This window comes from Bombina bombina, chromosome 5 (assembly GCF_027579735.1).
Source record: "Bombina bombina isolate aBomBom1 chromosome 5, aBomBom1.pri, whole genome shotgun sequence".
In the NCBI taxonomy this organism is placed as follows: domain Eukaryota; kingdom Metazoa; phylum Chordata; class Amphibia; order Anura; family Bombinatoridae; genus Bombina; species Bombina bombina.
Window position 1 is genome coordinate 290,313,369 of NC_069503.1, and position 26,432 is coordinate 290,339,800.

At 39.6% G+C, this 26,432-nt stretch overlaps 1 protein-coding gene across 2 annotated transcripts in view; it reads right to left on the reverse strand.

Moving 5' to 3' along the window:
- LOC128660276 (1-aminocyclopropane-1-carboxylate synthase-like protein 1) overlaps window positions 1-26,432 on the reverse strand; it is a 526,308-nt gene that overhangs the window by 33,039 nt on the left and 466,837 nt on the right. For both annotated transcript variants that reach the window (XM_053714036.1, XM_053714037.1), the window contains 2 exons: window positions 19,643-19,784; window positions 19,263-19,405 (listed from right to left, as the gene is read on the reverse strand). In XM_053714036.1, the coding sequence (XP_053570011.1) occupies window positions 19,263-19,405; window positions 19,643-19,784 (285 nt within the window). The remainder of the gene's footprint in view (window positions 1-19,262; window positions 19,406-19,642; window positions 19,785-26,432) is intronic.

The following is a 26,432-nucleotide window of genomic DNA, read 5'->3' on the forward strand; positions in this document are numbered from 1 at the left end:
AGCCTTTGTTATCCACTCTATTTACTAATAAATAATACTAATAGCCCAGTGCAGCAAAGACAAAGAGTTCATCTTACTATCCTTCTGTGTTAACATGTTAGCCTTTATCACCATACTCCCATTCTAAGAGCATGGCTGTCAGTCAAACTTATAACATGCAGATCACTATTTAACCCCTTAATGACCAGACTATTTTTACATTTCTGCTGTGTTTGTGTTTAGCTGTAATTTTCCTCTTACACATTTACTGTACCCACACATATTATATACCGTTTTTCTCGCCATTAAATGGACTTTCTAAAGATACCATTATTTTCATCATATCTTATAATTTCCTATAAAAAAAAATATAAAATATGAGGAAAAAATTGAAAAAAACACACTTTTTCTAACTTTGACCCCCAAAATCTGTTACACATCTACAATCACCAAAAAACACCTATGCTAAATAGTTTCTAAATTTTATCCTGAGTTTAGAAATACCCAATGTTTACATGTTCTTTACTTTTTTTGCAAGTTATAGGGCCATAAATACAAGTAGCACTTTGCTATTTCCAAACCCCTTTTTTTCAAAATTAGCGCTAGTTACATTGGAACCCTGATATCTGTCAGGAAAACCTGAATATCCCTTGACATGTATATATTTTTTTTTAGAAGACAACCCAAAGTATTGATCTAGGTCCATTTTGGTATATTTCATGCCACTATTTCACCGCCAAATGTCATCAAATAAAAAAAACAAGTTCACTTTTTCACAAATTTTGTCACAAACTTTAGGTTTCCCACTGAAATTATTTACAAACAGCTTCTGCAATTAAGGCACAAATGGTTGTAAATGCTTCTTTGGGATCCCCTTTGTTCTGAAATAGCAGACTTATATGGCTTTGGGGTTGCTTTTTGGTAATTAGAAGGCCGCTAAATGCTGCTGCGCACCACACGTAAATTATGCCCAGCAGTGAAGGGGTTAATTAGGTAGGTTGTAGGGAGCTTGCATGGTTAATTTTAGCTTTAGGGTAGTGTAGTAGACAACCCCAAGTATTGATCTAGGCCTATTTTGATATATTTTATGCCACTATTTCACCGCCAAATGCGAGCAAACAATTAAAAAAAAATTCATTTTTCACAATTTTAGATTTCTCACTGAAAGTATTTACAAACAGCTTGTGCTATTATGGCACAAATTGTTGTAAAAGCTTCTTTGGGATCCCCTTTGTTCAGAAATAGCAGACTTATATGGCTTTGGCATTGCTTTTTGGTAATTAGAAGGCCGCTAAATGCTGCTGCGCACCACACATAAATTATGCCCAGCAGTGAAGGGGTTAATTAGGTAGGTTGTAGGGAGCTTGCAGGGTTAATTTTAGCTTTAGGGTAGAGATCAGCCTCCCACCTGACACATCCCACCCCCTGATCCCTCCCAAACAGCTCTCTTCCCTCCCCCACCCCACAATTGTCCCCGCCATCTTAAGTACTGGCAGAAAGTCTGCCAGTACTAAATAAAAGGAGTTTTTCTTTTTTTTAATAAAAAAAATTAAAATGTTTTAGCTGTGATGGACCCCTGCCTTAGCCCCAACCTCCATGATCCCCCCCCCCCAGCTCTCTAACCCTCTCCCCTACCTAATTGCCGCCATCTTGGGTACTGGCAGCTGTCTGCCAGTACCCAATTTGCCCCAAAAACAAAAGTATTTTTTTGTCTTTTTGCCATTATTAATGTTTTCTGTAGTGTAGCAGCCCCCCACAATACCCCAACCCCCTCACCCTCCCAGATCCTTATATATTTATTTTTTTAAAATCTTTTTTCCCCCCTCTTCCCTCCTCATTGGTGTCAGTGGCCAGCTAATCGCGCGTGCGCACGCGCGCCCCCGAACGCTCCCGGCATCCGGCGTGCACATTGCACTTACAGGAACCGGATGCCGGGTAGCGATGGGCCGCCCACCCGCCTCCCTGTTATGCTCCCACCAACGAACGGCACCATCGCTACCGGTGCAGAGAGGGCCACCGAGTGGCTCTCTCTGCATCGGAGTCTTCTAAAAAGGTATTGCAGGATGCCTCCATATGGAGGCATCACTGCAATACCCTGAGAGCTGCTGGAAGCGATTGCGATCGCTTCCAGCACTCTGTTAGACAACTGACGTACCAGGTACGTCTATTGTCATTAACTGGTTGTTAATGCATGACGTACCTGGTACGTCAGTTGTCATTAAGGGGTTAACCCCTTGGCTACCAGAGAGGATTGCAGTGTATTCCTATACAATGCACTGTAGCCCTTTTTGGCAGGCATGGGGTTAAATTATGCCCACAAGCTGGTCTAGGCATCTCAGGAGATTATGCAGGAGACTGAGGCTTGTCTGTGTCACAAACCAGTTTTTATATACAGTTTGAGCAATAATGTCTGTAGTACTGTGTAATGCTATTGCTGCTTTCACATGAGGATCTATTTAAGCAGTGTTGCTTAGCTATATGTGTGTCTGTATATGTATGTGTGTGTGTGTATATATATATATAAATATATATATATATATATATACACTCAATGCCGCACACAAGCCCTATCAAACCCGCACATAGAAAAAAATAATTGCACAGACAGAAAAAAAATTAGAGGGAACATTGTTCCTGAAACGGAACTGGTATGAATACCCCAGATAACTCCAGGTCTGAAACACACTTCAGGAAAGTCTGAACCTTTACTGGGATAGCTGGAATATGTGAGAGAGAAAAAGACTTCTCACAGGCGGTCTTACTCTGAATCCTATTCTGTACCCCAATCTAAGAAGTTTGGACCGAATTGAACCAAACAACTTTAGAAAAACCTTAACCTGCCCCCTACCAGCTAAGCAGGAATAAGGGCCGCACCTTCATGCGAATTTGGGGGCTGGCTTTGATCTCTTAAATGGCTTGAATTCATTCCATTTGGAAGAAAGCTTCCAATTAGAAACATATTACTTGGGGAAGAATTAGGTTTCTGTTCCTTATTAAGAACAAAAATGGATATAAGCTTAAGATTTACCCTTAGAACTTAATCTTGAAGCAAAAAAAAAAACTCCCTTCCCCACAGTAACAGTTGAAAGTATTGAATCCCTCACTTCAACCTTTCAAGTGCAGTATAACCTCTATTAGACACACCTCTCCCCCTTTAACTATTTTTGTTTCAATTTCACTATACCCCACATATACTAATTACATCACCATTCCTCCCCCTCGAGGGTACATAGTCCTCCAGACAGAGACCTTATGACACCAGATCCTATCTGATCATAACCTCCACTAATTTTATCTCACAGTACCTAACACCAAACCCCTTCTCTTTCTTAACCCTCCCCTCCAGATTTCTTTCTATCTCTCTCCTTACCCCTCTCTTATCCTCCAAGGTCTGCATCTCTCTTTTCTCACCACGTAACATTCTCATCAAAAGTCTATACACTAAGCAACTCCTGCCTCCCATTGCTCTCCCCCCCCCATTTCCCTTTTATCCCCCAATTCGAGCGGCTTTTGCCCGCTGCATCCCCTCCCCTTAACTCATTTAAGTGGGCTCTTCGAAATTTATAAGAATTCATTTTTTCTTTAAATATCACTCTCCAGTAGACTCCTGAACTTTGACCTAAGAAACATAATCTTACTTCTACAATGTCAGAATTGAAGTTTATTACCCTTAATTCCCAAGGGCTTAACTCCCCGACCAAACGTAGTTTAATGATTAACATGCTTTCACGAAACAAAATTGACGTAGCCTTTATACAGGAGACACACTGGCTAAATAGTACAGATTTCACACATACATACAGGAAATTCCCTACGGTAGTTACCTCGTCCTTTCACTCCAAAACCAGAGGGGTCGCTATATTGATAGGTTCCTCTAGTACGTATGAAGAGATTTACGTAGAAAAAGACACCCAAGCACGCTTTTTAATTTTAATTTGTAAACTCAATAATAAATTATTTACACTGGTAAATATTTATGCTCCCAACTCAGGACAAATTCGTTTTCTTAGACTACTTCTGGAGTCGGTTTCAGCTGTGACCCAAGGGGAACTGATCTTGGGTGGAGATTTTAACCTTATCTGGAATCCTCTAGTTGACAGAATGGGCCCCCCAATTTCCACCTCGGAGAGGACACTACGCACGCTTGATAATGCTTTTCAAAATCTAATTAAACAGTATGACCTCTACGGTATTGGACGCAACAATTTCAGTCATCTCGTGGTCAGACCACGATTCTCTGACCATCGAAATAGGTAACTCTCCTTCGCCTGTTCTGAGCATGACATGGCGTCTTAGAGACTTCTTAGTCACCATCCCTTGGATCAAGGTGGAGACTCTTTCAACCCTCACCACCTTTTTAAGTATCAATCGCACTCCTCTTCTGTCAGAGGAGGTGCTTTGGGCCACTCTGAAAGCATATCTCAGAGGTTTCTTTATCAGCAAACATAACCAGATTAAGACAGCTCGAGGAGCTTCACTTGCATCTCTTAACTGTCAACACAGAACCCTAAAACTTAAACTCTCTAACTCCTACTCTCCTATAGTAAATGATCAACTCTTGGAGATCTCTAGACAGATAAAAGATTTAGAGATTGACGAAACCCAACGTCTTTTGAATAAACTTAAACAAGTTTATTACCATAACAACAACAAGGTCTCTACACTGCTAGCTAGGAAACTGAGAAACAGGACAGCGCAAGCCAAAATCTCCTCCATAAACACCCCTTACGGTTGTGTTACGTCTCCAACTGATATAGGAGATGCCTTCAGACATTATTACTTCCAATTGTATAATCTAGACTCCTCAGACTCTATGAAAACTCTTGACTCAGTTGCAATACGCAGATATTTAGCCTCCCTAAATCTTCCCCAATTAGATCATGCGGATACAACAGCCCTCATTTCCCCCGTCTCTCTTGAAGAGGTCACCCCAGCAGTTAGAGATCTCAAAACTGCCAAGTCCCCGGGACCAGATGGTTTCACGAGCCAATTTTATAAATCTTTTTCCCCTCAAATTTCTCCAATCCTCTGCAAGGTTTTCAACGAGGTGCTCAACAAAGGAAATTTCCGAAAGGAGTTCCTTGAGGCCTCCATTACCACTATTCTAAAAACAGATAAGGACCCCCAAGACTGTGGGAGCTACCGCCCTATCTCCTTGCTTAATATCGATACTAAACTCTACGCCAAGATTTTAGCAAATCGGCTTGCCCAAATTACACCCACTCTCATACACCCGGATCAAGTGGGGTTTATCCCCCGAAGAGAAGGCCCTGACGCTACCCAGCGCATATTAGACATTCTGCTGAAGAGCGCTAATGAAGATGCCCCCACGTTAGCCCTGTCATTAGACGCTGAGAAGGCCTTCGACAGGGTGAGGTGGGAGTATTTATGGGAAACCCTACGCGCCTTTGGACTACCGGAACGATTCATTGTCGCGATTCAGGCTTTATACTCGTGTCCGTCTGCCAGAGTTAAAGGAATAGGGTTTCAATCCAATAGTTTTGACATTACCAACGGGACGAGACAGGGCTGCCCCCTCTCCCCTCTCCTGTTCGCCTTTTCCATCGAGCCCCTAGCACAAGCCATAAGAACTGATCCGAATATCTCCGGCCTACCTGTTAGTTCCAGTCAACACACCATCTCCCTATATGCGGACGATGTCACTCTCTTACTCACTGATCCACTTAGATCACTCCCTGCTGTCTTCAAACTCATATCTAAGTTTAGGGCCCTTAGCAACTACAAACTCAACCTAGCCAAAACCCAAGCTCTACACATTAATGTTAAACCGCAGGATCTCATCATTCTGCGTGAAAAATATAGGTTCCAGTGGTCCCCACATTCCCTAAAATTACTCGGCATCCATCTCTCTTCCAATGTATCCACAGTTATCCTTAAGAATTTTACAGAAAGACTTCCTGAATGGAAAAAACTACTAGACTCATGGGATCTTCGAGACATCTCCTGGACTGGTAGAATTGCGGCTATTAAAATGTCTTATGTCCCGAAACTTATTTACCTCTTTCGCACGATCCCACTTAATCTTCCTCGCCCACTACTTAATAAACTCCAGAGCCTTATTACCAATTATGTCTGGAAAGGTAAGAGACCTCGTACGTCGAGACAAACCCTTCAAAGGCCTTGTGACAGAGGAGGCCTGGCAATGCCTAATATCATTCTTTACTACCAAGCTGCACGCATAGCTCATTTGATCGAATGGGGTTATACTGATAACCAGGCCCGATGGAGGGATATCGAACAGTCTCTTCTCCCTCCGGGAGTTAGATTAATAGACCTTCCTTGGATCCCCTCTCATTACTGGGAAAATCTCGTTACCACGCACCCGGTGATTCTGGACACCCTTAAGTTTTGGGACCAGACCAGACACTTGACCTCAATTGCCCCTCACCCCTCTCCGTGCCAAACTATAGCTAGTGTTCTTTTTTGTCTACCTGACACGTCCATTCTTGGTCCTCCTTTGGAGTTGACCGTATTATGGACCTCTATGACCATTCTGGTGGCATTTCTCACACGTTGATTTGTAATAAATTCCGCATTCCAGCTCAGTTACAATTTGAGGCCTTCCGACTTTCTTCCATAGTCAGGTCTTGGGGATTCCCTAGAGACTGCATCAGAACAGTTACGAAATGGGAGCAGCGATGGTCCCTATCCCACAAGACTAGAGGCACCTTGTCATTTCTCTATGAGATATTGTTGGACCCCTCCTCTCAACCAAAAGTATCCCAATTTATAGCTTGGGAAACTGAACTCAACTTCACAGCCGACGCCGACTCCTGGTATAGAGAATTGAAGTCCACTAGAAAGTTGCTACACTGCACTTCCCTTTGGGAACTCCATTACAAAATTACAGTCCGTTGGCACCTAGTCCCAGCAACTCTTCACAGAATATTCACCTCTCACTCTCCTAACTGTTGGAGAAGCTGTGGTCAACTCGGAACCCAGGCTCATATCTGGTGGTTTTGCCCCCGGCTCTCTCCTGTTTGGCTCTGGGTAACTAACCTACTACACTCCATGGGTATTATTTTTCAACTAAGTCCCCAAAATGGCCTGCTCCACCTCAATTTCCCACCACTTTCGCCTACACATAAAGCTTTATCCATTTATCTCCTAATGGCTACTAAGTTAGAAATCGCTAAAGCATGGAAACAACTTTCCCCTCCTAGCACCTCACAGATTATAGCTACAGTCAACTATATATCAAAAATGGAAGCCTACTCCCATTCAGCACTTGATAAATTAGATTTCTACCAAGCTACTTGGGCCCCTTGGTGGGAAAAATTTCCCAACTAATCCAGTCTGACATTAATTCAATCATGCCCGCTGCCTTCTGAGATAACTTCCCATCAAAGCAATATCTAATTAATTCTCCCCTACTACATACCTATATTTACCACCCTCCTTTCTGACTTAATATCCTACTTCTATAATCCTCCACCTATTTACTTATTTTCTTCCAATGTCAATTCTCTTTTGCGTTTATGTTTCTACATGTATTACCCTACTACATGATCTGAGACTACCTTATGAGAGCACATATCCCCACTTAATTATATTGTTATTTTAATGTTCTTTATCAAAAAACTGAGGAAAAGATTGGTTGACATTTTATGTTATATTATAATATTGTTTAAAATGATACTCTTGACTCCACATTTGCTGTTACCACTTTTACCTGCTGAGTGTATCTTTGAAAATGTCACAACTGCATTGTATTTTCTTGTTTTTCTTTTTCTCTCTTTGTACCTTGTGTTTTTCCTCAAATAAAAATTATTTACAAAAAAAAAAAAAAAAAAGAAAGTATTGAATCCAACTGTGAACCAAATAATTTATTACCTTGGAAGGAAAGAAAATAGAAATCTGGATTTAGAAATCAAATCAGCATTCCAAGATTTAAGCCACAACGTTCTTCTAGCTAAATAGATTTAACCTCAATTTTGATAATATCAAAAAATGGCATCACAAATTAAATTATTAGCATGTTGAATCAAGTTAACAATGCTAAACAAATAATAATCCAATACTTGTTGCGCTAAAGTTACCAACCAAAAAAGATGAAACAGCTGCAACATCAGCCAAAGAAATTGCAGGCCTAAGAAAAAGGACCTGAAAATAAATTAATTTTCCTTAGATAAGATACAAGTTTCCCATCTGAAGGATCTTTAAAATAAATACTATTTTCCATAGGAATAGTAGTACGTTTAGCAAGAGTAGAGATAGCCCCATTAACGTTAGGGATCTTTTCCCAAAACTCCAACTGCTGGCAAAGGATACAATTTTAAAACCTTAAAGAAGGAATAAAAGAAGTACCAGGCCTATTCCATTCCCTAGTATTAGGAACTGGAAAAAAACCTCTGAAGTAACCACAGGAGGTTAATAAACAGAATTTAAATGTTAGCTAGCCTTAAAATCAAGAGGACTAGTCTCCTCAATATCCAATATAATCAACACTTTTTCAACAAAGACGAATGTACTCCATTAAAAAATAAAGTAGATTTGTTAGTGTCAATATCTGATGAAGGATATTCTGAATCAGATAAATCCTCATCAGAGAAGGATAATTCAGTATGTTGTCGGTCATTTGAAAATTCATCAACAAAATGAGAAGTTTAAAAAAACATAATTTATGTAAGAACTTACCTGATAAATTAATTTCTTTCATATTAGCAAGAGTCCATGAGCTAGTGACGTATGGGATATACATTCCTACCAGGAGGGGCAAAGTTCTAAAATATCCAAAATAATCAACACCTTTTCAACAAAGAACAAATGTACTCTATTAAAAATAAAAAAGTAGTTTTGTTAGTGTCAATATCTGATGAAGAAAATTCTGAATGAGAAAAAAACACCATCAGAGAAGGATAATTCAGTATGTTGTTGGTCATTTGAAACTTCATCAACTAAATAAAAAGTTTTAAAAAGACCTAATAATTTTTATTAGAAGGATGTCAGAAAGCCTTTAAAATAGAATCAGAAAAATATTCTTATAAATTCCTAAGTATATCTTGTACATAAGATGTAAAAAGAATAGCAATATATAAAGCATAATACTAATGGACTCTGCATGTAAAAGTATATCATGATAACTTATTACAAACCATAGCTAAAGATAAACATTCATAACATTAAAATAAATGAACTTAGCTTTGGTAGGACTGATATCAGTCAACAGGAATCCCTTAGCATTTTCTGATACAGGAACAGTGTTTGAAAATATCTTGCAATATGTAAAAGAAAAAAACAACATATAAAGCAAAATTATCAAATTCCTTAAATGACAGTTTCAGGAATGGGAAAAAAATGCAAAATAAACAAGCCTCTAGCAACCAGAAGCAACAAAAAAGTGAGACTTAAATAATGTGGAACAAGTAAGACGCCCACATTTTTTTTTTTTTGGCGCCAAGTATGACGCCACATCCTTTGGCGCCGAAAACTACGCCCACATTTTTTGGCGCAAAAAAGTCTGTAACACACATGCGCCAAAAAATTACGCAACCACGAACAAACTTCCGGCGTCAACTATGGCGCCGGAAATGACAACATTTTGCGCCAAAAAAGACGCAATAAATTAAAGCATTTTCTGCCCCCGCGAGCCTAACAGCCCACAGGGAAAAAATTCAATTGAAAATTTTTAAGGTAAGAAAAATATATATATTCATATGCATTATCCCAAAATAATGAAACTGACAGTCTGAAATAAGGAATACTGATTATCCTGAATCATGGCAAATATAAGTTTAAAACATATATTTAGAACTTTACATATAAAGTGCCCAACCATAGCTTTGAGTGTCAAATAGAAATAAGATTTTACTTACCCCAAGACACTCATCTACATATAGTAGATAGCCAAACCAGTACTGAAACGAGAATTAGTAGAGGTAATGGTATATAAGAGTATATCGTCGATCTGAAAAGGGAGGTAGGAGAAGAAATCTCTACGACCGATAACAGAGAACCTATGAAATAGATCCCCTAGAGGAAGACCATTGTATTCAAATAGGCAATACTCTCTTCACATCCCTCTGACATTCACTGCACTCTGAGAGGAAAACCGGGCTTCAGCCTGCTGCGAAGCGCATATCAACGTAGAATCTAGCACAAACTTACTTTACCACCTCCATGGGAGGCAAAGTTTGTAAAACTGAATTGTGGGTGTGGTGAGGGGTGTATTTATAGGCATTTTAAGGTTTGGGAAACTTTGCCCCTCCTGGTAGGAATGTATATCCCATACGTCACTAGCTCATGGACTCTTGCTAATTACATGAAAGAAAGTGGTACTCACCATTCGGTAATCTGGCTCCTTTTGATCCGATGTTGGGCCCTCTTCATCCAGGCTCCAGGAGTCCATCTTCATGGCATCATCTGTGCCCTCTTCATTCAGGCTTTTCCACTGGCTCCACTCCGCATCTTCTTTTCTTTGACTGTCTTCGTGGAGCCCCACTCTTCATGCGGTCACCGCCGCACACTGAAAGTCCGGAATCGCTGAACCCCAATATATAGGTGTACCACTTAACTCTGATTGGCTGATTTTAAATCCACAAGAAGTTTCTTAAATTTAAATTCTAATCAGCCAGTAGGGATTGACCAAAATTAAGTGGTACCCCTATATATTGGGGTTCCGCGCTTCCGGAATTTTAGTGTGCGGCGACCCCATAAAGAGGAGGGCTCCCCAAAGCGAGCCAAAGAAAAGAAGATACGGCCACCGAAGTCCGCCTCCGCAAAGATAGGCCTCCGGCGCCTGAAGCTTAGATAAAGAGGGCCCCAACGTTGATGAAGATTGCAGAGGAAATGGCCCCCGAAGTCCTCTTCCTTGAAGATGGTCCTCTGACACCAGGAACTGGGATGAAGAGGGCCCAATGTCGGATTAGGAGGAGCTGGATTACGCAATGGTGAGTACCACTTTTGGGGTTAGTTAGAGCTTTTTTAGGGTAGATTTTTTTTATTGTTTTAAGAATAGGGTTTTTTATTTTAACTTATTTTCTAGGCTAGTTTTTTTTTTTTTTTGTTAGATTGGATATTTTGGAGGGTGGGGGATTATTTGTATAGTAGAGGGGGGGTTTGTGTAATTTTTTTCCCCCAAAAGAGCTTATCACTTTAGAGCAATGCCCTACAAAAGGCCCTTTTAAGGGCTTTTGTAATTTATTTTAGTGTTAGGGTTAAGGTGGGTTTATTTTATTTTGGGGTTTTTATTTTATGGGCCATGTAGTTTAGTGGTATAATGGTCGTTTTTTGTTTTTTTTGGATACTGTAGTTTATTATTTTTGTAACTTAGTTTATTTTTTAATTTTCTATAACTTTTTACTTTTAGAACTTAGTGGGGTTAGTTTAGAGGGGGGACTTAAAATGTTTTTATTGATAACTTAGGGGTTTAGTTTAGAGGGGGGTTAGTTATTTTGGGTTTGGAGTATATGGCGGCATAGGGGTTTATAGTTAAAGACAAAGGGGTTAATAGTTAGCGACTTGGGGTAGGTATATGGCATCATAGGGGTTTAAAGTTAGAGACATATGGGTTAATAGTTTGTTTATTGCGGTGGGTATGTGGTGGCATAGTGGTTTATAGTTAGAGACTTGCGGTGGTTATGTTGCGACATAAGGGTTAATAGTTAGTGACTTGCGTTGGGTATATGGTGGCATAGGGGTTAATAGAAACATAGGGGTTAATAGTTAGCGACTTGCGGTGGGTATATGGCAGCATTTGGGGTTAATAGGATAGTACTTGCAGTGGGTATGTGGCGGTATAGGAGTTAATAGAATAGTACTTGCGGTTGGGGTTTAGATATTTATTAGTGTAGTGTTAGTTTGAGATTGTGGGGTACTTCGGTTTAGGGATATTGGAATTAGTGGTTAGGCACAGCAGTTATATTTCAGGGATCCCTTTACTATACATTGCCGATGGTCGGCAATGCTGCGTGTTGTCTATAGCCAGCATCGCCAACCAATGGCATGCATAATAAACACTTCTCAGCGATGCTGCTATTGCGGGAGCTTGGAATATTTTGTAAGGCTCACTCGACATAGCATTGGATCCCTTTGAAAATTTTGCAGCCTCGCAGCACTTTCGATCATCGGGGCCTTAGTCTGAACTTCAAATGAGTAGTAGATTTTTTTTCTGACTAATTTCAAAGTTATGTATATTTCCACTCCTCCTGTATCATGTGACAGCCATCAGCCAATTACAAATGCATATACTTATATTCTATGAATTCTTGCACATGCGCATTAGGAGCTGGTGACTCAAAAAGTATAACTATAAAAAGAATGTGCACATTTTGTTAATGAAAGTAAATTGGAAAGTTATTTAAAATTGCATGCTCTACCTGAATCATGAAAGTTTAATTTTGACTTGAGTGTCCCTTTAATTCTTAATGGAATAATTAATCTGCAGACAATATAAAGGGATAGAAGAGCCACATGGCCCAATATTGTTTGGTACAATCAAAATGATATGTGTGATAAGTACACTCACATGTGATGTGGCTGCACCCCTAGTGGTGCAGAAGGAGCGGTCTGGGATCAATAGCAGTCACCCAGAAGACTGACCTCCGGTGGATATTCAGTAATCTGTAGAGGATAATAAGGACACAAAGGTACCTATATGGCCTAGTATTGTTTGTACAAGCGACGTATGGGATAATAAAAAATACACTCACATTTGGTAAAGCACCTCCCTTGGTGCAATAGAGTCAAACTGGAATCAATATCGTCACCCAGTAGACTTATTCTCCGATAGTCAGGATCTTCCAGCAATCCAGTGACAAGGTGTGGGTATGGAAGATAAAAGCGGTCCAGCAGCAAGTGGCAAGTTTAGAAGACTTACTTTATTAAAATATTAAAATTACTGGCAACGCGTTACTCAGCCAACCAGTGGCTGTTTCATCAGGATTGCTGGGAGTTCCTGACTATCGGAGAATATTGATTCCAGTTTGCCTCTATTGCAACAAGGGAGGTGCTTTACCAAATGTGAGTGTATTTTTTATTATCCCATACCTCGCTTGTACAAACAATACTAGGCCATATAGGCACCCTTGTGTCCTTATTATCTTCTACAGATACACATATAATTTTGATTGTACCAAAAAATATTGGGCCATGTGCTGCTTCTTTCCCTTTATATTGTCTGCAGATTACTGATCCTGGATTGTGGCCTTAATCTTCTACAGATAGCTGCCTGGACTAGCTCAATCATCCACCGATACTGACACCATCACCTCTAATGAGACTTTACTATAGCTAGTCACTGAGGATTAATAACTTTCATAGTATCATATTTTCTAGTAATATATTTGGCTCTCTAAAAGGAGTCCAGATAGGGACACTATCTGTCTGCCTTATTTTGTCACCCATGTTATATATGCTATATGGTATAATACCATTACTGTTTTTACAGGAATACTATTGCTAGTCATTTGTCATTATATCTTAATGCTATATCTGCCTAATTTAGGCTCTAGTTATATATAGTTTTAGTTCACTAGTTTTAGTATAACAAGGGCGCCACCTACTTATATCACAGATTGGTTTCATGGAATCATATTGAAGCAAACAAATGAAGTCTATAAAACCTAAATTCAGAAAAAAAACGTCAAGGCCTCTATTACAACACAATAGAAGACAGGAACTAGGGACATGGGTTATAACATTGTAAATTAATTAGTTGAGCATATGTACTATACAGTGGAAGCCATGTACAGGAAACATGGATGCAGTAATAATGCTGGAGAAACTTAACTTGGCTTTAATGCATATAACACAGGCAGTCTTTGGTTTACAAGTGCACCACTAATGCACACTGTTAAGAATAACACGTTTGTGGCAGCTGAAGTGGTATGCTCCTTATGCGCTTACCCAGACGTAAAAAGGCAGCGGTGTCTTGAGACACCCTGGTGAGTTGCACCAGTTGCACATTACCTGTAAACTATTTTTAGAATTAATGCAATGTTTACTACCCAGTCATATTATGGTTGTTCTGTCTATTATATGGTTATTATGTTGATGACATCTGGTGGTTGTATATTGCAATTACAGTTTATTTCCTCTCAAGAATGAAAGAGGAAAAGTTAATAAAGTTTGTTAATAAAAAGTTTTACCTTTCAGTTCACAGCAGCCATCTTAGCTTCAAGAAGCATGTAAATCAGCTCTTCATATTTGCCTCTACATCCCAACTCTCCCAAAAGTTCCGGGAGTCTTCTGCATTGAAATAGTGGCTCCCTGACACCCGCAAATAAAACACAAGGTCCCGGAAAGAGTAGTGCCAGAGAAAATCAAATTTGTGCCTGCACTTTTCATTTCTACCTGTCACTGTTCCGTTATAGGTCAATGTAAATAGTTACTGCAATTATTTTTGGACTTTCTCCCCCTTCCTGATCTCTAGTGCGGTGAGAGACATAGCAGACCTGATACAGGTGAGATGTGCAGACTCCCATGCTGTGTATTGTGCCAGACTCCCATGCTGTTTATTGTGCCAGACTCCCATGCTGTGTATTGTGCCAGACTCCCATGCTGTTTATTGTGCCAGACTCCCATGCTGTTGATTGTGCCAGACTCCCATGCTGTTTATTGTGCCAGACTCCCATGCTGTGTATTGTGCCAGACTCCCATGCTGTGTATTGTGCCAGACTCCCATGCTGTGCATTGTGCCAGACTCCCATCCTATGCATTGTGCCAGACTCCCATGCTGTGAATTGTGCCAGACTCCCATGCTGTGAATTGTGCCAGACTCCCATGCTGTGTATTGTTGCCAGACTCCCATGCTGTGTATTGTTGCCAGACTCCCATGCTGTGTATTGTTGCCAGACTCCCATGCTGTGTATTGTTGCCAGACTCCCATGCTGTGTATTGTTGCCAGACTCCCATGCTGTGTATTGTTGCCAGACTCCCATGCTGTGTATTGTTGCCAGACTCCCATGCTGTGTATTGTTGCCAGACTCACATGCTGTGTATTGTTGCCAGACTCCCATGCTGTGTATTGTTTCCAGACTCCCATGCTGTGTATTGTTTCCAGACTCCCATGCTGTGTATTGTTTCCAGACTCCCATGCTGTGTATTGTTTCCAGACTCCCATGCTGTGTATTGTGCCAGACTCCCATGCTGTGTATTGTGCCAGACTCCCATGCTGTATATTGTGCCAGACTCCCATGCTGTATATTGTGCAGACTGCCATGCTGTATATTGTTATATTGTGCCTGACTCCATTCTGCCAGACTCCCATACTTTATAGCTATAAAATGGTTATATAGATATTTATACATGCAAGGTTCATCTTGTCTTTAGATGGGTGTCCCCCCCCCCCCCCACATACTCTTTGTGATAAGATTTTCAACTATTTCATAATCAGAGCACTGAGGAATTCTAAATGGGGGGGGGGGGGCACCTCCCTGAAATGAGTTCTTTCAGGTTGGGATGTCTGTATACATATGCCTGTAAGTTATTTATTGTTTGCTAAGAGTTCATTGTACATTTGAATTGCATTGTTATTTGCTGTAAGGTTTCATTATTGTATGCATTGCAAGCACCATGTGTAAGTCATAGTTGCCAACATTTGAATTTTTTTTTCTAGGGACACTTTCAGCTATCAATTACCTGCATACATTTTTTTACCACACCCCTGCCCTAAAGTTCTGCCCACTTTGTCAAACCCACATAATTAGCATAATTTAGCTCCGCCAATTTATTATGGTGCAGATTATATAAATATATATGCACATACATACATACACACACACACACACACATATATATATATATATATATATATATATATATATATATATATATATATATATATATATATATATATATATATACACACACATACACATGCATACAAACACGTTTATACAGAAATTAGTAACCTATTTGTTACCAAAAACTATTGCCTTTTAATAGGAAAAGAAAAGGTAATTATTGACACTTGACAGATGTTAACCCTTTCAGTGCCAGGAATTACAGCCCATATTTGTTGTCAACCCATTCAATAATAGGACCCAGGATAAATCATAACCCCTCAAATTCTATAACACAGTTAGCTGAAAAACTTTAGCTAAACTAAATAAAGTAAGAAATGTAAACAACTGAATTAAGATCATCGTCCAGATTTGTGAAACTTTATATCTATTATCTTTTTATCTAGATATCCAACTAATACTTTGAAAGCATCTTTTTTTGCTTTTTTTATAATGTTAAACATAATCCCAATATATCATATATCAAATACATTGAAAAGTCCTATATATTGAAGCGTGACAAAAAGGTCACAACATCTATAGGTATGGTTTACCAAGGTTACTTTTCATTCCCAAAATTGGAAGACCAAAGCACAGGCAAGAACCTGCATTATCAGCATGAAATGATTTCTGCCTAGGACTCTCTAGGGGGAGCAAGTCTGGGCAGTCAAGAATTCAGGTTAATAGCGTCTAGATATCCAGCTTCTGATTAAAGGGCCATCTTCACTACTGTGTACAACTAGGGAATGCCCCAATATTATACTAGTTATTGTATGAACTCATTTTAATATACAAAATACATTATTATAAAACCTCATCTTTTCAAAATAAATTAAGAATATTTGTTACAATTTTAAGAGGTAGCAATTGTACAACATAAAAATTGTATCTGCCAAAGATTACCAGTCCAAGAAAGCAACTCCAAGAGAGAGAAGCAGAATTGTGTGCAATTGGTGATTACTTTGGTATTCACTTATAGAAGGGTATGAATCAAATTAAAATAGCATCACCCTTTCAATGCTCTTGACTCATCACATTTATGGAATATAAAGCCGTAGAAGTGGCAGAGAAACAGAACACCAAGGAACAACCTCACAGTGAATAAAGACCAAGGCAGTTAGTCATTCTAAACATTAAATAATTGGATTTATTTGTAAGTTTGAAAATCTTATTTTTCCTCTCTTTCTATCATGACACCATATAAAGAAATCTGTACATCTGGGTGCATGCAAAATCAGAGCCAAATGAATGTCAGACGGTTCAGGTACTAGAGGTCTTCCCTCACTTGAAGGGGACAACTAACTAGGATTAAACATGGAAAGGGCGAGAAAAAAACAACACACACACAGTCAGACACTGAAGCAGAAAAAACAGACAGAATAAAAAAAATATATATCAGACTTGTTACTGAGGAGAATAACAAAGCATACTGATCCACACATGCCATGTACTCTTCAGGTAATATAAAACAAGGACACCATGATTATTTCTGCTGGGAACTACAGGCTCCTCTGGTACTCTGAACTCATAGAGCAGCTACTGATAGAACAGCTTTATAAAAGCCCCATAACCTGACATATCCCACATATCACTCACCACTGACCCAGCTACCTGACATGAGACAAGCTTACATTTGCCAAGGGGTGGGGAGCCCTCTATTGCAGCACAAACTGTCAGTTTCAGACATAATTAGCAGCAGCCAATATTTATCGTCCTGTACCCTGGATGGACCACCCGCATCTCAGCTCTGTGGTGCTCCGCTGTCGCAAACTGACAGTTGGCAAACAATCTGGCTCAGGCTGCAGAGTAACTCGGTGTGTTAGACTCCTGTCGCAATGTGTGTGAAAACTGGGGCTCCAGTATGAGCGGGCAAGCGGGGTCACGTGACGGTGACGTTGTGTGCTGACATCACTACTGGTCCTGACCGCACCGGGGATCGCAAGATTCAAAGGAGGAGACTGAGTCAGTGTCAGATCACGCTTTAAAGCCGATGCTACAGCCTGCTACTGCTATTGCCGGGATAGTCCGGGACTGGGACCCAAATTTCGGGACTGTCCCGGCAAAAATGGGACAGTTGGCAACTATGGTAATTACATATTGTAATTTCAACTTTTCTTATTGTATTGCAGTGTTACAAAAATAACTATTCAGAAGTCAAATCAGTTTGGAATAAACACAAGGCTATTTCTGTCTGTTTTGTTAACTAGCTGTCTAGCTATCAGTAGTGAGGACAGTATAATGGTCTTTAGAAGTACCAGTATACTATTAAACTAAACTATTAGTTAGACAATCTTGAAAACATGCAATTGAAAGTGCTTTCTTATCAATATTAAGCTTGAGTCACTGGCCTAGAGTCCAGTCTTACTGTTATGCTGCCCATTTTTCATTCTTTTTGTGCTTGTCGAAAATCACTATACATTCTTTATTCTAATTCTTCTGCTAGTCTAGTCTTTGAACTGGTACGCAGCTCCGGTATAAATCACCAGTAATATTACAACTACTGTACTAACAAACTGTAATGTTTAACTTATTCATCATCAAAAAAGTCATTGGGGAGAGAGACGGGGAGAGAGAGGGGAAAGAGAGCAAAGGAGAGAAGGAGAGAGAGAGCAAAAGAGAGGGGGAGAGATAGAGAGAGCAAAAAAGAGGGGGAGAGATAGAGAGAGCAAAAGAGAGGGGAGAGAGAGAGCAAAAGAGAGAGGGAGAGAGAGCAAAAGAGAGGGGGAGAGAGAGCGCAAAAGAGAGGGGGAGAGAGAGAGAGTGCAAAAGAGGAGAAAGAGAGCAAAAGAGAGGGGAAAGAGAGCAAAAGAGAGGGGAAAGAGAGAGAGTGGGAGAGAGAGTGCAAAAGAGAGGGAGAGAGAGAGAGCAAAAGAGAGGGGGAGAGGGAGTGAGCAAAAGAGAGGGGAAACAGCAAAATAGATGGGAAAAGGAGCAAAAAAAGGGAAGAGAGCAAAAGAGAGGGGAAACAGCAAAAGAGAGGGGAGAGATAGCAAAAGAAAGGGGAAACAGAGAGAGAGAGAAAGCAAAAGAAAGGGGAAAGAGAGAGAGAGAGGGGAGAGAGACTGCAAAAGAGAGGGGGAGAGAGAAAGAGCAAAAGAGAGAGAGAGAAAGCAAAAGAAAGGGGAAAGAGAGAGAGAGCAAAAGAGATGGGGGAGAGACTGCAAAAGAGAGGGGGAGAGAGAGCAAAAGAGAGGGGGAGAGAGAGCAAAAGAGAGGGGAGAGAGAGAGCAAAAGAGAGGGGGAGAGAGAGAGAGAGCAAAAGAGAGGGGGAGAGAGAGCAAAAGGAGAGAGAGAGAGCAAAAGAGAGGGGGAGATAGAGAGCAAAAGAGAGGGGGAGAGAGAGAGCAAAAGAGAGGTGGAGAGGGGAGAGAGAGAGCAAAAGAGAGGGGGAGAGAGAGCAAAAGAGAGGGGAAGAGGGGGAGGAGAGAGAGAGAGCAAAAGAGAGGTGACAGAGAGAGAGCAATGGGTGGGACCACTGTACTGCAAAAAATGGCCCGTGTACACATGCTTTAGGACTAGTATAAACTATAAATAACATACTTTTCTGAAATCTGCCCACATGTAAAGTCCTACAGAGCTTCTAAGAACTGGTATCCCAAGTTTTTTTAGTCCACTGATTAATATCTTCTGGGATTTCTTGAGGCGTCTTTTATTTACTGGAAAAAACACCTTGTCCAACCAGTCTGTGGAAACAAAAACACAAACATGGTGATTTATGCAATGAAAAGTTCAAAAATAATTGCAGTCGTAATTAGTGGATACTTTATTTCAAAGACAATATATTAACAGAGAAGAAGATTTAGTATTACTAGTTAGTGACCATTTAATCAAAAGCAGGGCACACTAAATAATAATAATAAAACAATAATTGTGTTTGTTTTCCTAATACAGTAAAAGTTGCATAAAGGGCAATAGCTAACCTCGGTCTTTTAGAAACTGACTGAGCATATACTGAGTAGGTCCTGGGCATTGATGAAGGCAAGCAAGTTGACTCATAGATTTAATGACATGTTGGTTCTTGGAATAAAGCACTCCCACTCTCATCCCGTTCATTGCAAAATCCTTCATGGGAACAAGAAAATATACTAAATCATTTGTCATGTGTTAACATTGTATAACTTTTAGCAATATTTAAATATTGATCACTCAATTACACAAGACAGAAACAATAAGAATCTAAAAAGTGCAAGCTGATCAACTCATATGGATCATAATCAGACCAAAATATTTTCTACATAAACTCATACTGTTCTAAACAAAGTCTGAGACATTACAATTCATTCGCCTAGTTTACGAGTTGTGCGGTAACAGGGGTGTGTTGCTAACTTGCAGTTTATTGTTACCGCTCACTTACCTGCAGCGCTGGTATTACAGGTTTTTATCAACCTGGCGTTAACAGGCAAGAAGTGAGCGTAGAGCAAAATTGCGCTCCACACTGCACTCCAATACCAGCGCCGCTTAAGTGAGCGGTGAGCTGGTTATATGTGCTCGTGCACGATTTTCCCATTGACATCAATGGGGAGAGCCGGCTGAGAAAAAGTCTAACACCTGCAAAAAAGCAGCGTAAAACTCAGTAACACAGCCCCATTGATTCCTACGGGGAACACACATTTTATGTTTTACACCTAACACCCTGAGTCTAAACACACCTAATCTTACACTTATTAACCCCTAATCTGCTGCCCCCTACATCGCCGCCACCTACATTATACTTATTAACCCCAATCTGCTGCCCCCAACATCGCCGACACCTACATTATATTTATTAACCCCTAATCTGCTGCCCACAACATCGCCGACACCTACATAATGTTATTAACCCCTAATCTGCCGCCCCCAACTTCGCCGCCACTATATTATATTTATTAACCTCTAAATCTAACACCCCCTAACTTAAATATAATTAAAATAAATATAAAGAAATATTCCTATCATTAACTAAATAATTCCTATTTAAAACTAAATACTTACCTGTAAAATAAACCCTAAGCTAGCTACAATATAACTAATAGTTACATTGTATCTAGCTTAGGTTTTATTTTTATTTTACAGGCAAGTTTGTATTTATTTTAACTAGGTAGAATAGTTACTAAATAGTTACTAACTATTTAATAACTACCTAGCTAAAATAAATACAAATTTACCTGTAAAATAAAACCTAACCTAAGTTAAACTAACACCTAACACTACAATTAAATAAATTCCCTACATTAAATACAATTAAATAAATTAAATAAAATGAACTAAATTACCAAAAAACAAACAAACACTAAATTACAGAAAATAAAAAACAAATTACAAGATCTTTAAACTAATTACACCTAATGTAATAGCCCTATCATAATAAAAAAAGCCCACCCAAAATAAAAATAAAAACCCTAGCCTAAACTAAATTACCAATAGCCCTTAAAAGGGCCTTTTACGGGGCATTGCCCCAAAGAAATCAGCTCTTTTACCTGTAAAAAAAAATACAAACAACCCCCCCAACAGTAAAACCCACCACCCACACAACCAACCCCCCAAATAAAAGCCTAACTAAAAAAACCTCAGCATCAGCCAATAGGATTTTTTCAACCGTAAAGGGACATGCCACCTACATTTTTTCTTTTATGATTTAGAAAGAGAATGCAATTTTAAACATCTTTCTAATTTACTTATATTATCTAATTTGTTTTATTCTCTTGATATTCTTTGATGAAAAGCATATCTAGATATGCTCACTAGCTGCTGATTGGTTGCTGCACATAGAAGCCTCGTGTGATTGGCTCACCATGTGCATTGCTTTTTCTTCAACTAAGGATATTTAAAAAATGAAGCAAAATAAATAATGGAAGTAAATTGTAATGTTTAAATTTCTATTCTCTATCTGAATCATGAAAGAAAGATTTTGGGTTTAGTGGCCCTTTAATTCCAATTGACTGATAGAATTCTATCAGCCAATCGGAATCTAAGGGATGCCATCTTGGATGACGTCATTTAAAGGAACCTTCATTCGTCGTTAGCCATCGAAAGAAAAGGATGCACCACGCCAGATGTCTTGAAGATGGAGCCACTCCGCGTTGGAAGGATGAAGATAGAAGATGCCGTCTGGATGAAGACTTCTGCCCATCTGGAGGATCACTTCTGCCCATCTGGAGGACCACTTCTGCCGGCTTTGTTGAGGACATCTTGCTGCTTGGATGAAGACTTCTTTCGGTAAGTGAATTTTCGGGGGTTAGTGTTAGGATTTTTTTAAGGGTGTATTGGGTGGGTTTATTTTTTAGGCTAGGGCTTTGGGCTGCAATAGAGCTAAATGCCCTTTTAAGGGCAATGCCCATCCAAATGCCCTTTTCAGGACAATGGGGAGCTTAGTTTTTTTAGTTAGGCTTTTATTTGGGGGGTTGGTTGTGTGGGTGGTGGCTTTTACTTTTGGGGGTTGTTGTTTTTGTTTTTACAGGTAAAAGAGCTAATTTATTTGGGGCATTGCCCGCAAAAGGCCCTTTTAAGGGCTGTTGGTAGTTTAGTTTAGTTTAGGCTAGGGTTTTTTTTATTTTGGGTGGGCTTTTTTATTTTGATAGGGCTATTACATTAGGTGTAATTAGTTTAAAGATCTTGTAATTTGTTTTTTATTTTCTGTAATTTAGTGTTTGTTTTTTTGGTAATTTAGCTAATTTAATTTAATTTATTTAATTGTATTTAATGTAGGGAATTTATTTAATTGTAGTGTAGTGTTAGGTGTTATTGTAACTTGGGTTAGGTTTTATTTTACAGGTAAATTTGTATTTATTTTAGCTAGGTAATTATTAAATAGTTAATAACAATTTAGTAACTATTCTACCTAGTTAAAATAAATACAAACTTGCCTGTAAAATAAAAATAAACCCCAAGCTAGCTACAATGTAACTATTAGTTATATTGTAGCTAGCTTAGGGTTAATTTTATTGGTATTTAGTTTTAAACAGGAATAATTTAGGTAATTATAGTAATTTTGTATTTATATCTATTTAAATTATATTTAAGTTAGGGGGTGTTAGGGTTAGACTTAGGTTTAAAGGGTTAATACATTTAGAATAGTGGCGGCAACGTTGGGGACGGCAGATTAGGGGTTAATAAATGTAGGTAGGTGGCGGTGATGTTGGGGGCAGCAGATTAGGGGTTAATAATATTTAACTAAAGTTTGCAAGGCGGGAGTGCGGCGGTTTAGGGGTTAATATGTTGATTCTAGTGGCGTGATGTCCGGAGTGGCAGATTAGGGGTTAATAGTTTTCTTTTAGTGTTTGTGATGTGGGAGGGCCTCGGTTTAGGGGTTAATAGGTAGTTTATGGGTGTTAATGTACTTTTTAGCAGTTTAGTTATGAGTTTTATGCTACAGCTTTGTAGCGTAAAACTCATAACTACTGACTTTAGAATGTGTTAGGAATCTTGGCGGTAGAGGCTGTACTGCTCACTTTTTGGCCTCCCAGGAAAAACTTGTAATACCGGCGCTATGGAAGTCCCATAGAAAAAAGCCTTTACGAAATTTACTTAAGTTGATTTGCGGTAAGGCCAAAAGTGTGTGCGGTACACCTATACCTGCAAGACTCGTAATAGCAGCGGGCGAAAAAAGGAGCGTTAGGACCTGATAACGCTGCTTTTTTACCTTAACGCACAACTTGTAATCTAGCCAATTGTTTTTTTTCTGAAATGGACCTGGTTTAGAACTCTAAAAAATATAATATGGCTGCTTTAGAGTCTGGAGATAATAGTATAAATGTCAAATACAAATAGTTTAAATGTCAAATAGATGTAGTTTAAAATTAAAGTATATGTGAAGCAGTCATCACCCATTATATAGAATGCAAGTCCATCTCTCCTGTCTATCATCTAATCTAAAGGTGGTTTACATACAGCTAATAGTAAATTATGTACAAGTGGCGCGATCCGATATACGGCATAGTTTTCGGCGCAAACGAGGGAACCCGCGCTGCCCGTAGTTTCACCTCGCACATCGGGGTATTACATATACCCCGCCGGCAGTTGCTAAAGTGCCGTAAGTCGGACAAACTAGTGATGTCCAGAAATGAGCGTAACTACAAATTTCTGGAGTCGCCAGTGACTTACGGCACTTTAGAAACTGCCTGCGCCTAAAAAAACTAACTAAAGTATTAAATCTCCCGTAACTGTCTAACAAGCCTCCAAAAATAGCCCGACACGTATACCCCTATATCCGCAATCCCCCCTATCACTCATAATAAATTTATTAACCCCTAGACTGACAACCCCCCACAACGCAATAAGCCTAATTATTAACCCCTAAACTGCCATAGCCCACACTGCAATAAACCTATCCTAGTATTAACCCCTAAACCGCCGCTTCCGGAGCCCACCACCACCTACATTATATGTATTAACCCCTAAACCGCCGCTCCCGGACCCCGCCGCACCTAAATAAAGTGTTTAACCCCTAAACCGCCGATCCCAGCCCCGCTGCCACCTACATTAAATTTATTAACCCCTAATCTGACCCCCCTACACCATCGCCACCTACATTAAATATATTAACCTCTAATCTGACCCCCCTACACCGCCGCCACCTACATTAAATATATTAACCTCTAATCTGACCCCCCTACACCGCCGCCATCTACATTAAATATATTACACCTATACCTGCAAGACTCGTAATAGCAGCGGGCAAAAAAAGGAGCGTTAGGACCTGATAACGCTGCTTTTTTACCTTAACACACAACTCGTAATCTAGCCAATTGTTTTTTTTTTCTGAAATGGATCTGGTTTGGAACTCTAAAAAATATAATATGGCTGCTTTAGAGTCTGGAGATAATAGTTTAAATGTCAAATACAAATGGTTTAAATGTCAAATAGATGTAGTTTAAAATTAAAGTATATGTGAAGCAGTCATCACCCATTATATAGAATACAAGTTCACAAGTCCATCTCTCCTGTCTATCATCTAATCTAAAGGTGGTTTACTTACAGCTAATAGTAAGTTATGTACAAGTGGCGCAATCTGATATACGGCGTAGTTTCCAGCGCAAGCGAGGGAACCCCTGCCGCCCGTAGCTTCACCTCGCACATCGGGGTATTACATATACCCCGCCGGCAGTTGCTAAAGTGCCGTAAGTCGGACAAACTAGCGATGTCCAGAAATTTCTGGAGTCGCCAGTGACTTACGGCACTTTAGAAACTGCCTGCGCCTAAAAAAACTAACTAAAGTATTAAATCTACCGTAACTGTCTAACACGCCTCCCAAAAATAGCCCGATACGTATACCCCTATATATACAATCCACCCTCTCACTCCTAATAATAAATGTATTAACCCCTAGACCGACAACCCCCCACAACGCAATAAGCCTAATTATTAACCCCTAAACCGCCATAGCCCACACCGCAATAAACCTATCCTAGTATTAACCCCTAAACCGCCACTTCCGGAGCCCACCACCACCTACATTATATGTATTAACCCCTAAACTGCCGCCCCCGGACCCTGCCGCACCTAAATAAAGTTTTTAACCCCTAAACCGCCGCCCCGGACCCCGCCGCCACCTACATTAAATTTATTAACCCCTAATCTGACCCCCCTACACTGCCGCCACCTACATTAAATATATTAACTTCTAATCTGACCCCCCTACACTGCCGCAACCTACATTAAATATATTAACCTCTAATCTGACCCTCCTACACCGCCGCCACCTACATTAAATATATTAACCTCTAATCTGACCCCCCTACACCGCCGCCACCTACATTAAATATATTACCCCCTAAACCTAAGTCTAACCCTAACCCCCCCTAACTTAATTATTATTTAAATAAATCTAAATAATATTAATATTAACTAAATTATTCCTATTTAAAACTAAATACTTACCTATAAAATAAACCCTAAAATAGCTACAATATAATTAATAATTACATTGTAGCTATTTTAGGATTTATATTTATTTTACAGGTAACTTTGTATTTATTTTAGCTAGGTACAATAGCTATTAAATAGTTAAAAACACTTACACTATACTATCAATAAATTAATTAAATAAATTAACTACAATTATCTAAAATAAAATACAATAAAATAAAATAAACAATAGTACAAAAACAAACAAACACTAAATTACAAAAAATAAAAAAATATTACAAGAAGTTTAATCTAATTACACCTAATCTAAGCCCGCTAATAAAATAAAAAAGCCCCCCCAAAATAATAAAATTCACTATCCTAAACTAAATTACAAATAGCCCTTAAAAGGGCCTTTTGCGGGGCATAGCCCCAAAGTAATCAGCTCTTTTACCTGTAAAAAAAAGAAATACAATACCCCCCCAACATTACAACCCACCACCCACACATCCCTACTCTAAAACCCACCCGATCCCCCTTAAAAAACCTAACACTACCCCATTGAAGATGACCCTACCTTGAGCCGTCTTCACCCAGCCGGGCACCCGTGGTCATCTGATGGGGCAGAAGAGGACATCCGGACCGGCAGAAGTCTTCATCCTATCCGAGCAGAAGAGGACATCCGGACCGGCAGACATCTTCATCCAAGCGGCATCTTCTATCTTCATCCATCCGACGAGGAACGTCTCCATCTTGAAGACCTCCGGTGCGGAACATCCTTCTCGGCCGACGGACTAACGACGAATGAATATTCCTTTAAATGACATCATCCAAGATGGCATCCCTTGAATTCCGATTGGCTGATAGGATTCTATCAGCCAATCAGAA